General features: G+C 40.8%; 1 protein-coding gene across 3 annotated transcripts in view; it reads right to left on the reverse strand.

Annotated features, from left to right (window-relative positions):
* LOC135105725 (aarF domain-containing protein kinase 1-like) overlaps nt 1-13,952 on the reverse strand; it is a 32,656-nt gene that overhangs the window by 17,215 nt on the left and 1,489 nt on the right. For all 3 annotated transcript variants that reach the window (XM_064014161.1, XM_064014160.1, XM_064014162.1), the window contains exons 2-10: nt 13,682-13,808; nt 13,038-13,127; nt 9,316-9,381; nt 9,036-9,173; nt 5,406-5,564; nt 4,587-4,745; nt 3,721-3,984; nt 1,764-1,961; nt 911-1,053 (exon numbers count right to left, since the gene is read on the reverse strand). In XM_064014161.1, coding sequence (XP_063870231.1) covers nt 911-1,053; nt 1,764-1,961; nt 3,721-3,984; nt 4,587-4,745; nt 5,406-5,564; nt 9,036-9,173; nt 9,316-9,381; nt 13,038-13,127; nt 13,682-13,807 — 1,343 coding nt within the window. In that variant the 5' untranslated portion in view covers nt 13,808. The remainder of the gene's footprint in view (nt 1-910; nt 1,054-1,763; nt 1,962-3,720; nt 3,985-4,586; nt 4,746-5,405; nt 5,565-9,035; nt 9,174-9,315; nt 9,382-13,037; nt 13,128-13,681; nt 13,809-13,952) is intronic.

Raw genomic sequence — 13,952 nt, forward strand, 5'->3', positions numbered from 1 at the left:
TTAAACAAACTGTAGTGAAAACAGAGAATTATGAAATAAAATAAAATAAACTAAATAGAAAATAGGATAGAATCAAACAAAACATATTATAGTAAAAAAAAAAAAAATAGGGAAATATAAGTACAAGCTAAAGAACAATACCTCAAGTCCAGGAGAGACAAACTTCTTTCATATCATTGTACAAAAACAAAAAACTCCATCTTCCCAGACACCAAGAAGAGTATTCCTCTCACTTCATGAGTCTTTCCAACTGAACCAATTTATAAGTGATGCTCAGTCATGTGAGAGAGAGAGAGAGAGAGAGAGAGAGAGAGAGAGAGAGAGAGAGAGAGAGAGAGAGAGAGAGAGAGAGAGAGAGAGAGAGAGAGAGAGAGAGAGAGAGAGAGAGAGAGAGAGAGAGAGAGAGAGAGAGAGAGAGAGAGAGAGAGAGAGGTAAAAATAATTCTGATATGATGTCAAGTAATGTGCTACACTAACTTCTTCTGTGTTCTTGCATTTTTTCAGTCTTAAGTCCTCTAGCATGGTGAAGCTCTATAAGTTGTGAGATTTCTTAAAGAGACTCCATGCCAATAATAGATTTTAAGACTAAGAGAAAATCTATCAGTCATTAGATTTCTTATGAAGACTGCCAAAAAAATTATAGATTCTAAGACTGAGAGAAAACACTTAAGATATTGAATAAGAATTAACAGACTCTTGATAATTACTACATCACAAAATGTTTAAAACACTGGAAAAGAATAGGAGACTAACTTAACTGTGACTACATTAACTAGAGATTTTAAGACTGAGAGAAAACACTGAAGACATCAGATAAGAAGTTAGCAGACTCATGACCATTACTACATCACAAAACACTTACAACACTGGCAAAAAATAGATCAACTTGACTGTTACTCAACCAACTCACCTCTTGTGTGTGTCAAGGGAGAATTCAATGCCACGCAGCAGGTCGTTGGTCTTGAAGATGAGGAGCATCTGGCGAGGGACGCGACTTAGCACGGCTGAGATCTCCGGGAGGTACTTTGCTGCGTCTGCCTTGATCTCGTCTTGCTGTGTGGGGAGGAAAGCAAGAATATTCTCACTGGTGCTAAGATTACATGGTGACTACTGGATGCATAAGTCTTTTACATCTGCTCTTTTATTCTGGCAGCATTATTAGAATGGTAAACTCTGGAACTCCCTGTTTGCTTCTGTATTTCCACCTTCCTATGACTTGAATTCCTTCAAGAGGGAGGTTTCAAGACACTCATCCTTTAATTTTTGACTACTGCTTTGAACCCTTTTCTGGGACTGGCATCTCAGTGAGCTTTTTTTTTTATTGGATTTTTGTTGCCTTTGGCCAGTGTCCCTCCTACATAATAATAATAAAAAATAAATAAATAAAAAAAAACATGGCTTAACATATATCTAATGAAACCATGTATCAGACAAATTTATGGATGGGAATGACAGGTGGAAATAGTATGTTTCATAAAGAGACTGCCATGTATATGCCTGATAGTTTCTTGCAGCTTCCCTTATTTTCTTACATTCTTATTTTATTTCTCAGAGAAATCTCTCAAACTAAAGCAATTAATAAGCAAGAGAGAGAGAGAGAGAGAGAGAGAGAGAGAGAGAGAGAGAGAGAGAGAGAGAGAGAGAGAGAGAGAGAGAGAGAGAGAGAGAGAGAGAGAGAGAGAGAGAGAGAGAGAGAGAGAGAGAGAGAGAGAGAGAGAGAAAACAAAAACAGAAACAACCACAGTACCAACAGCATCTCTCACCTCCTCAGATGTGCGCGCCTTTTTATCAATGCCTTTAGATATGGAGTCCCAGGAGCGGCCTGTCACCATGCAGGCAAACAGGCCATACAGCTCCCCCACGCCCAGCTGGTTGCCGTGCTGCTGGATGGCCTCAAGGTCCGCATCCAGGATGCTGAGCCAGAGCTTGCTGTATGTGAGACGGAAGTCATTCGTCAGGTTCTGCAAGGGAAAGTCGTGGCAGGTGAGACTGAGCAAAGCTGGTGATGGCAGGTGAGGTTATATAGGCTTCTTGCAGCTCTCCTTATTATCTTATAGTCTTATGTACAACTGGTGGTGATGGGTGAGGTTATTGAAAATTGGTGGTAGGTGGTTATGAAAAACTGGTGATACTAGGTGAGGCTATGAAAAATTGGTGATGCTAGGTGTGGTTATGCAAAATTGGGGATGATGAATAAGACTATAGAAAACTGGGTTAGTGGCTGAGTCTGTGTAAATTTATGGATGGTAACTGAATTATGGTGGGACGGGCGAAACCAGTGTCTGCTGTTGGGCCTTGTTGTGGAAGTACTGTGCTATGCCTAAATCCTATCCCAGAATGTGGTCCACAAGACTATCCCTTTCCACCAGAGGTCAATGAGACCAAGAGTGTGAATGAGTGTGTATGAGTGTGTGGTGCTTTGTCTGTGCTACCTCAACTGCTGGCCTGATGTATAGAAAGATAGCTAGAAGTGAGCCTAAAAAATTTGGGATAATAGGTTAGACTAAACAAAACTGAGGATAATGGTCGATAGGATATACAGTAAAATCCCTCTTATCCAGCATCAATGGGACCGCCGACATGCCGGATACTTGAATATTGCCGGATACTTGAATAGAAGTGAAATTATGTCCACAATCACCACCCTACACTCACACATCTTACCATAACAAAGATCAGCTGATCTGATCAGCTGCTTAAGTGTAAGCACAACATGCTTCCTCTTTTCTACAACTTTAGGCATGATGAAGGTGTCAGGCGATAAACAGTGCACACGCGGGACTGAGTCACTGAGTAAACACAGTGCAGTGGGCCGCGGGTGGCGCGAAGCAGTGCGCTCTGGTGGGGAGGGGACAAAGTATACCTCGCACGGGAATTTTAATCGATTTTATGAGTACACATTGATTTTTTATTGATTTTAAGGCTCGGGGAAAAATGTGCCGGATACTTGAAGCTGCCGGATACTCGAATGCCGGATGAGAGGGGTTTTACTGTATGAATGAAGGTTGGTTTTCATGGCAGGCCACAACAAAGTACTATAAATAACTTGAGGTTCTCTGACTAGTAGCAAAGGTTGACACAAACACTTGAAGAGGCACATACAGAGTAGCTTGTCAATTATCTGGGAACTTCTGTCTGTCTGTATTACAAACTGACATCTCTGCTTTAATGGGTATATCAAACATGATCCTCACACATGCACACATACACACACTTTCATAATCATGTCAGCAAGCATTCCACAGAAATTAATCAGTACCACATCTTAAAAGTTTTAGACAATAAAATAATATTGGAGGGAAGCACGCTGAGCCTTATGTTCATATTCTATCTAAAATGCTTTCTTCTGTCATCAGGAATATTTCCAAGGCAACTGAGGTTAGTCAGGTTCATGTGAGTTTTTCCCAATGATGATGCAAAATCGTTCATCATCTATTATTAGCATCAAGAAAACATCTTTCAAAATATGAATAACTTTCCCTAATGTTTGTTACAAATTTGTTGAAATCCCAATGATGATGCAAAATCTTTCATCATCTATTACTAGCATCAAGAAAACATCCTTCAAAATATAAATAACGTTCCCTAATGTTTGTTACAAATTTCTTGAAATGAAATGTGAAATAATTTAAGAAATAAATCTTACTTTCATCATCTAAGTACCAGCAATAGCAGAAAATTGAAAAAAAAATAATTTTATACCCTTGACAAGAAACTCACCGTGTAAAGGCCATGGTCCAGCAGCACAATCTGAGCACCCTTACCATTCCCAGCCTGCACCAGCACATTGCCTGGGTGGGGGTCGCAGTGCACATAGCCATTGACAAAGATCATCTCTGAGTAAAGGTGGCCAATCTTCTCAGAGACATCATGGGTGTTGATGCCATGGGCCAGCATGTAGGAACGGTCATTCACCTGCCCTCCCTCACAGAATTCCATGGTCAAGACTCGCTCTGTAGTGAGAGGCCACTCCACCTTTGGGATCTGGGGTAGAGATAAAGGTGCTTGAGTGTATAGTGAATTGTCCTTTGATCTAATATTTGTCTTGGTTCCTGTGCCTGTGGCAGTGATTAAAGGCATCCTGGCTGAGAATACATGGGTGAGTGTAAAATCTGTGTAGCCACAGTTTAACAGTATAGTTTCTTGAGTTTACCTATTAAATGGTCTGTCGAGAAAGATAAACAGCAGTAACAAAAGAAGGGAAAAAATATCATTCAAAGTAAGACTGTGCTGTAGTGTTGTATATACATATAAATACATGGGTATGCATATAAAAATACATATTAATAATGGGAGGGATGCAAGATTTAATTTAAAGTAATAGCTGCAATGTATGTAAGTATTCATAATGGAAGGGGTAAAGAATATACTGCAAATTAAGATTAAATACCATTGTTATACTTACTCATATTTATAAACCAAGTGAGAGTAATCTGAGACAAAAAGGAAAGGAATCATGACTGGGACATTAATAGAATCAACATTACAATAACTGGGGCAATAATAGAATCAGTATTGCAATAACTGGAACAATAATAAAACAAACGTTACAAATTAGTGTGAGGTGAAGCAAGAAGCATACCCACCTTTAGCCATGGCAGGTGGGAGAACTGGGCTGCTACTCTCTCAGCATTGCTGGCCTCTGTGGAGAAATTTAGTTCTGCAGGAAGATTCTTCTTCATCTCCTCGACAAGCCATGTAAAGTCAAATTCTGGGAAAACCATAGTCACAGCTTGAACAAGGAGCTGCAAAAGGAAAGAACATGTTAATGATGGTTGTTGGTTAAGGTGATATTTTAATTGTTGGTAGATATTTCACAAACTAAAAGGAAACTATTCAAGAACTTGGGACAATGCTAGAGCATTTGAAAACAGGAGAGTGAGAGTACTTGGGTTTGTAAAGATGAAATGCAGACAGAAGCATGTGAAAATTGCATTCATGACAATTCCTTTTTGTGTAGTTGGACAGGACTGACAGACAAACTGACCAAAACTGAGATAGATACACAAAGAGACAGACAAGGGAAAAGAAAAGAAGGAAAAACACTTAGATGGACAGACTGATATACTGATTTAGAGAGATAAATAGACAGACATACTGCCAGGGAAAGCCAGACAGACTGATACACTGATTGACAGATAAGACAGACATACACCAGTGGAAAAACAGGCAGAGAAAACACAAAAAAATAGATAAGAGGGATACACTGATAGACAAATAAACTGACAGACACAGCCAGGGAGAACCAGACAAGGAAAACAAAAAAATAGACACAACAGATATTAGACAGATTGATATACTGACTGCAGATAAATATAGACAGATAGACAGACAGACAGGGAAAAGCAAACAATATAATATGTATACTAAGAAGTAAGATTCTCATACCAGTGCCAATACCTCACCTCCATGCCCTTCATGTCCACCTTGGAATGTGCCTTCACCAGAGGGTGCTGCACCTTCACTGCCACCTCCCGGCCATCTTTTAGTCTGGCACGGTGCACCTGGGCCAGTGAGGCAGCTCCCAGTGGCATTGGCTCAAACTCTACAAACAAATCCTCTGGCTGAGAAAGAGGGACAGTAATATTAGCATTTCCCACAAATGAAAGTAATTTCAAAATCCTACATATAGGGATTGAATGATTCTAACATCTATTAGAATTTTCATTAAGAGGAATACTTTCATGCATACATAACATGAGAAAAAATGTAAGTAATACGAAAAGATATATAAGGAAATACAGTACACTAAAATAAAGAAACAAAATGTCTTATTAAATAGCATAATATTTTCAATGTACATATTGTTTCTTCAACAGCACATAGTACTTCAGAAATAATCCTCAAAGAGTGATCCACAAACACCTGGACCTCATGAAATGTTCCAAGGATCCATGAACTATGAACTAATATGTATAATGACAAAGTGATGCACAATAACAATTCAAAAGATGTCCATAGCAAAGACTGTCAATTAAAAAAGGTATGAGAGATATAAAGAAAAAGCAGGGGAGAAGTAGCCTTACATATGAGTGGTGCTAAAATAATCTATATAATTAGCCGTACACAAATATGATGTAACTATTTGTTATGTTCCCCTTAATCTTGAAAACTATGAAGTAAAGTGACCTTAAAACAAGCAATATTTAATGACTGTGAAACAAAGTACAGCATAATACACACAGTTAAGAACACAAGAACATCAGAACATGAGGTAAGCTGCAAGACATCAGTAGACATCTTTTCCTCACTGAAACACAGGTGTCTGAGGCAACTGACAGTAGCTCCTTGTCTGTTCCCTCCCACTTTCTCTATCCTCATTTTCAATCCAAAGCTGGATGTTGCGTTTATGTGTGCAACGATTTAACCTGCTCTCATGCCCACACTCTTGAATCTTCCGAGTTTTCCACCATCTGGCCACGACTACAGAGTTACTCTCAAACTAAATTTATCTGTGCTGTATACCTCTCATCTAACTCCTCTGACTATAGGAAATTCTTTGACTACTTAACTTCCAAAGTGGAGCACATTCCGACTCTCTTCCCTTTTGTGGAGATCTCCATTCTTGGAGACTTCAATGTTCCCCACCAGCTTTGGCTTTCCTCTCCCTTTGCTGACAATCATGGTGAACTAGCCTTCAACTTTGCTATTCTCCATGACATAGAGCAATTGGTGCAACACCCTACTTGTATCCCTGACCGTCTTGGAGATACACCCAACATTTTTTTACCTTTTCCTAACCTCTAATCGTTCTGCTAACACTGTTACCCTCTCTTCTCCATTGGGCTCCTCCAATCACAATCTCATATTTGTATCTTGTCCTATCGCTTCAATCTCTCCTCAGGATCCCCCTAAGTGGAGGTGCCTATGGCATTTTGCCTCTGCTAGCTGGGGAGAACTGAAGAGGTACTTTGGTGATTTTCCTTGGAAAGACTACTGCTTCCATGTCAGAGACCCATTTCTGTGTGCCAAATGCATAACAGAGGTGATAGTGTCTGGCATGGAGGCATACATTCCTCACTCTTTTTCTCAACCTAAACCTTCTAAACCTTGGTTTAACATAGCCTGTTCTCATACTATACATGATAAAGAGGTGGCCCACAAAAGGCACTTGAGCCTTCCATCACCAGAATCTCATGCGCTTTATATTTTTGCCCGGAAACATACCAAGTCTGTTCTCCAACTACCCAAAAGCTCCTTCATTAATAGAAAGTAACAAAATCTTTCAGGATCTAACTCCCCACATGACTTCTGGCATCTAGCCAAAAAATATATCCAACAACTTTGCTTCTTCTTTTCCTCCTTTATTTCAACCAGATGGCACCACTGCTATCACATCTATTTCTAAAGCTGAACTCTTTGCTCAAACATTTGCTAAAAACCCTACCATGGACGATTCAGGGCTTGTTCCTCCCTCTCCTCCACCTTCTGACTACTTCATGCTATCTATCAAAATTTTTCACAATGATGTTTTCTGTGCCCTTGCTGGCCTAAACCCTCGGAAAGCTTATGGACCTGATGGGATCCCTCCTACTGTTCTCTGAAACTGTGCCTCTGTGCTTGCATCTTGCCAAGTCAAACTCTTTCAACTCTGTCTGTCAACATCTACTCTCCCTTCTTGCTGAAAGTTTGCCTACATTCAGCCCGTTCCTTAAAAGGGTGACCATTCTAATCCCTCAAACTACCATCCTATTGCTTTAATTTCCTGCCTATCTAAAGTTTTTGAATCTATCCTCAACAGGAAGATTCTTAAACATCTATCACTTCACAACCTTCTATCTGATCGCCAGCATGGGCTCCATCAAGGCCACTCTACTGGTGATTTTCTGGCTTTCCTTACTGAGTCTTGGTCATCCTCTTTTAGAGATTTTAGTGAAACTTTTGTTGTCACCTTAGACAGCTTTTGATAAAGTCTGGCAGAAAGCTTTAATTTCCAAACTACCCTCCTATGGCTTCTATCCTTGTCTCTGTAACTTCATCTCAAGTTTCCTTTCTGACCATTCCATTGCTGCTGTGGTAGATGGTCACTATTCTTCTCCTAAATCTATTAACAGTGGTGTTCCTCAAGGATCTGTCCTGTCACCCACTCTCTTCCTATTATTATTATTCATCAATGATCTTCTAAACCAAACTCCTTATCCCACCCACTCCTACACTGATGATAACACCCTGAACTTTTCCACAACTTTTCATGGACATCCAACTATTCAGGAAGTAAACAGTTCACACAGGCGAGCCACAGAATTCCTGACTTCTGATCTTTCTAAAATTTCTGATTGGGGCAGAGCAAACTTGGTATTGTTCAATGCCTTCCAGACAACCTTCCAGACAACTATTCCCTCTTCTTCAGTGACACTCAACTGTCACCCTCTTCTACACTGAACATCCTTAGTCTGTCCTTTTCTTATAATCTAAACTGGAGACTTCACTCTAGCTAAAACAGCTTCTATTAAGTTAGGTGTTCTGAGTTTTTCTCACCCCCCCAACCTGCTAACTCTGTACAAGGCACTCATCAGTCCATGTATGGAGTATGCTTCACACGTCTGGGGATTCTGCTCATACTGCTCTTTTAGACAGGATGGAATCAAAAAGGTTTTCATCTCATCAACTCCTCTTCTCTAACTGACTGTTTTCAGCCTCTTTCTCATCACCACATGTTGCATCTATAGCTATCTTCTACCATTATTTTCATGCTAACTGCTCTCCTGATCTTGCTAACTGCATGCCTCCCCTCCTCCCACAGCCTTGCTGCACAAGACTTTCTTCTTTCTTTCACCCCTATGCTGTCCACCTCTCTAATACAAGAGTTAACCAGTATGCTCAATCATTCATCCCTTTCTCTGGTAAACTCTGGAACTCCCTGCCTGCTTCTATATTTCCACTTCCTATGACATGAATTCCTTCCAGAAGCAGGTTTTAAGACACTTATCCTTAAAAGAATATAAAAAAAATAAATAAATAAAAAAAAAAAGGCAGTCCCTTTGGTTTACAGAGGAAAGGAAAAAAAAAAGAAAGAAAATGGACATGCAAATCACCTTGCATTTGAGTTCCTCTTCCAATACTTGTTTGATATCCTCTAAGGGGGACTCAGGGGCCTTGGAATGAAGCACCTTCATGGTGTTCACATACTCCTGGGGCAGCAGGTACTCCAGAGAACCCAAGTGCTGGCCAACCTGAAGGACAAAGCTTTCTCACTACCAACTCCACTACTTTCTTCCTGACCCTCCCACAGTAATGCTTTCATCACTTCACTTGCAAATTGAAAAGTAAGGAAGAAACATAAAGTGTAATAGTAATTAAAAAGTGTCTTCTCACCTTGACAAAGGCACCTCCATTCACACAGCAGAGGTCCAGCAGCTTCTGGGCAGCACGAAGGTGTGTCTGTTGGAAAACCATAAGTTAATTAAGTAAAGGAATATCTCCAAAACTAAGTCTCATATCTCTTTTTTATATCCTTTCCTTTTAAGAAAAACATTTCTGAAACTTGTAGCCAAAGCAGTACACTAAGTCTCCAGTCATCCTTCTTTGCAATGAAGCCTTCCATTCTGTTTACTGATTCCTAAAAGCTTATTCATGCTTCCTTTAACAAAATGATGCCAAATATTTGAATTATAATTGAAGAAGGAAATTCCAATATAACATTACACGAAACATAGCTACACACAGTACACACAGGCAGTAGGCAGTAGACACCTGCAGAAATGATAATTACTCCCAGTGAGGTCTAAAGCACTGTTCAGGGGATGCTGTGAACTTATCAGCTGTGACCTCACTGATCATTTCCCTTTTTGTCTCACAACACAAGGGCGCAGTCACAGCCTGCCCTCTAAAGACAACTCTCTTCCTCCACACAAAACTACAAACACTTAATAACACACACACACACACTTCACTCAAAAATTTCAAAATCATCATGGCGACTCCTACACCAGCCTCAGAGTCCCCATCTGGGGAGGGGACCATAAATGTCCCCAGGTCGGACTACATTTCTGTCGACGACCCTAAGTGTTTTGACACCCCCGTCAACTTTTTCTTCATTAACTTCTGCAACATTCATGGTCTAAGATCTAATTTTCAATCTGTAGAACACCACCTCTCCTCTTCTAAACCTCATCTTCTTTTCCTCACTGAAACTCAGGTGTCTGAGGCAACTGACAGTAGTCCCTTTTCTGTTCCCTCCTACTTTCTCTATCCTCATTTTCAATCCAAAGCTTGATGTTGTGTTTATGTGCGCAATGACTTAACCTACTCTCGTGCCCATGCTCTTGAATCTTCCGAGTTTTCCACCATCTAGCTACGACTACAGAGTCACTCTCAAACTAAATTTATCTGTGCTGTATACCTCTCACCTAACTCCTCTGACTATGAGAATTTCTTTGACTACTTAACTTCCAAAGTGGAGCACATTCTGACACTCTTCCCTTTTGCAGAGATCTCCATTCTTGGAGACTTTAATGTTCACCACCAGCTTTGGCTTTCCTCTCCCTTCACTGACCATCCTGGTGAACTAGCCTTCAACTTTGGTATCCTCCACGACCTAGAGCAATTGGTGTAACACCCTACTTGTATTCCTGACCATCTTGGAGATACGCCCAACATTCTTGACCTTTTCCTGACCTCTAATCCTTCTGCTTATGCTGTCACCCTTTCATCTCCATTGGGCTCCTCCAATCACAATCTCATATCTGCATCTTGTCCTATCGCTCCAATCCCTCCTCAGGATCTCCCTAAGCAAAGGTGCCTCTGACGTTTTGCCTCTGCTAGTTGGTGGGACCTAAGGAAGTATTTTGCTGATTTTCCTTGGAATGACTACTGCTTCCGTGTCAGAGACCTGTCTTTGTGTGCTGAGCGCATAACAGAGGTGATAGTGTCTGGCATAGAGGCATACATTCCTCACTCTTTTTCTCGACCTAAACCTTCTAAACCTTGGTTTAACACAGCTTGTTCTCGTGCTATACATGATAGAGAGGTGGCCCACAAAAGGTACTTAAGCCTTCCATCACCAGAATCTCATGCACTTTATATTTCTGCCCAGAACCATGCCAAGTCTGTTATCCAACTAGCCAAAAACTCCTTCATTAACAGAAAGTGTCAAAACCTTTCAAGATCTAACTCCTCTTGTGACTTCTGGCATCTAGCCAAAAATATCTCCAATAACTTTGCTTCTTCTTCTTTCCCTCCTTTACTTCAACCAGATGGCACCACTGCTATCACATTTATTTCTAAAGCTGAACTCTTCACTCAAACCTTTGCTAAAAACTTTACCTTGGACAATTCTGGGCTTATTCCTCCCTCTCCTCCACCCTCTGACTACTTCATACTACCTATTAAAATTCTTTGCAATGATGTTTTCCATGCCCTTGCTGGCCTAAACCCTCAGAAGGCTTATGGACCTGATGGGGTCCCTCCTATTGTTCTCCGAAACTGTGCCTCCGTGCTTGCAACTTGCCTATTCAAACTCTTTTAGCTCTGTCTGTTAACATCTACCTTTCCTTCTTGCTGGAAGTTTGCCTACATTCAGCCTGTTCCTAAAAAGGTGACCGTTCTAATCCCTCAAACTACCGTCCTATTGCTTTAATTTCCTGCCTATCTAAAGTTTTTGAATCTATCCTCAACAGGAAGATTCTTAAACATCTATCACTTCACAACCTTCTATCTGATCACCAGTATGGGTTCTGTCAAGGCCACTATACTGGTGATCTTCTGGCTTTCCTTACTGAGTCTTAGTCATCCTCTTTTAGAGATTTTGGTGAAACTTTTGCTGTTGCCTTGGACATATCAAAAGCTTTTAATAGAGTCTGGCACAAAGCTTTGATTTCCAAACTACCCTCCTACGGCTTCTATCCTTCTCTCTGTAACTTCATCTCAAGTTACCTTTCTGACCGTTCTATTGCTGCTGTGGTAGACGGTCACTGTTCTTCTCCTAAATCTATTAACAGTGGTGTTCCTCAGGGTTCTGTCCTGTCATCCACTCTTTTCTTATTATTCATTAATGATCTTCTAAACTAAACTCCTTGTCCTATCCACTCCTACGTTGATGATACCACCCTGCACTTTTCCACGTCTTTTCATAGACGTCCAACCCTTCAGGAGGTAAACACTTCATGCAGGAAAGCCACAGAATGCTTGACTTCTGATCTTTCTAAAATTTCTGATTGGGGCAGAGCAAACTTGGTATTGTTCAATGCCTCAAAAACTCAATTCCTCTATCTATCAACTTGACACAACCTTTCAGACATCTATCCCCTCTTCTTCACACACAATGGTCCCCCTCTTCTACACTGAACATCCTCGGTCTGTCCTTTACTTATAATCTGAACTGGAAACTTCACATTTCATCTCTAGCTAAAACAGCTTCTATGAAGTTAGGAGTTCTGAGACGTCTCTGTCAGTTTTTCTCACCCCCCAGCTGCTAACTCTGTACAAAGGCCTTATCCGTCCATGTATGGAGTATGCTTTACATGGCCGGGGGGTTCCAATCATACTGCTCTTCTAGACAGGGTGGAATCAAAAGCTTTTCGTCTCATCAACTCCCCTCCTCTAACTGACTGTCTTCAGCCTCACTCTCATCGCCGCAATGTTGCATATCTAGCTGTCTTCTACCGCTATTTTCTTGCTAACTGCTCTTCTAATCTTGCTAACTGCATGCCTCCCCTCCTCCCGTGGCCTCGCTGCACAAGACTTTCTTCTTTCTCTCACCCCTATTCTGTCCACCTCTCTAATACAAGAGTTAACCAGTATTCCCAGTTATTCATCCCTTTCTCTGGTAAACTCTGGAACTCCCTGCCTGCTTCTGTATTTCCACCTTCCTATGACTTGAATTCCTTCAAGAGGGAGGATTCAAGACACTTATTCATCAATTTTTGACTACTGCTTTGACCCTTTTATGGGACTGGCATTTCAGTGGGCATTTTTTTTATTGGATTTTTGTTGCCCTTGGCCAGCATCCCTCCAACATAAAAGAAGAAAAAAAAAAAAAAACACATGGAGACACATCTAAATTATACCTAAAGCAACACAATCCATGATATCATTACCTGGGACTTGGCAATACTGTATTCCTCTGAGTCTGGAGTGATCTTCCCAGAGTACAGGGTGCTTTTGTAGTCAGCAACAATCTTGGTCACCTGTGATGGACAATCAAAGGTGTGAAATGACAAAGAAATAAGTTTGATTACTAGTGTGAACACTCCATAGAAAATACCCTGCATCTCCTGTGGTCTCAGGATTGGAATAGGTGCAGGGTAGGGGATAGTCTTATTATGAAGGGGCAGAGATAAACCAGTGTATGCTATTGGGCCTTGCTACAGATGTATGTAGCCAGCTGTGCTGTGCCTCAGCTCCTGTGGTGTAGTATTGTGGTCCACAAGACTATTTCACCATGGGCCGATGAAGCTAAGAATGTGAATGATGTGTGTGTGTGTGAGTGTCTGGGCCACTCCATATAGGATTATCAACCTGGTCAACAGATAGACAGACTAAAGTGGAATATGATACTGCTGACTGACTTATTTGCTGACTGTGTAGAAAAGAAGTAGATGTCTGATAATGGAAGGCTAAATATTCATGGAAAACTGTATACAAATGCACACAGACATGAAAACTTGATGACAGTCTGATATTCTTCATAAATAAAACAATAGATCTACTATACACTGAGCCAAACTGTACTATCACTCACTGTCACTGCTGCCCGGCCAAACCTCACAGCACCGATGCCTGCAGTCTCCAGCTCATCAAAATTGTAGGTGACCACCCCACTGCCCACCCCAAGGAGGCCCAATCGGACAAGGTTCCTGTACACCATTCTGCAAGGAACACACCATCATATACTTTACTGCTATTAGCCATCATTATTCTTGCCATTAATATTTGCATATTTTTTTACCAAACTCCCTTCAATCTTACACATATGCATAAGTATCTACTCTAACTTGCTTAAAATAATGCAG

Source organism: Scylla paramamosain, chromosome 12 (genome assembly GCF_035594125.1).
Source record: "Scylla paramamosain isolate STU-SP2022 chromosome 12, ASM3559412v1, whole genome shotgun sequence".
NCBI lineage: Eukaryota > Metazoa > Arthropoda > Malacostraca > Decapoda > Portunidae > Scylla > Scylla paramamosain.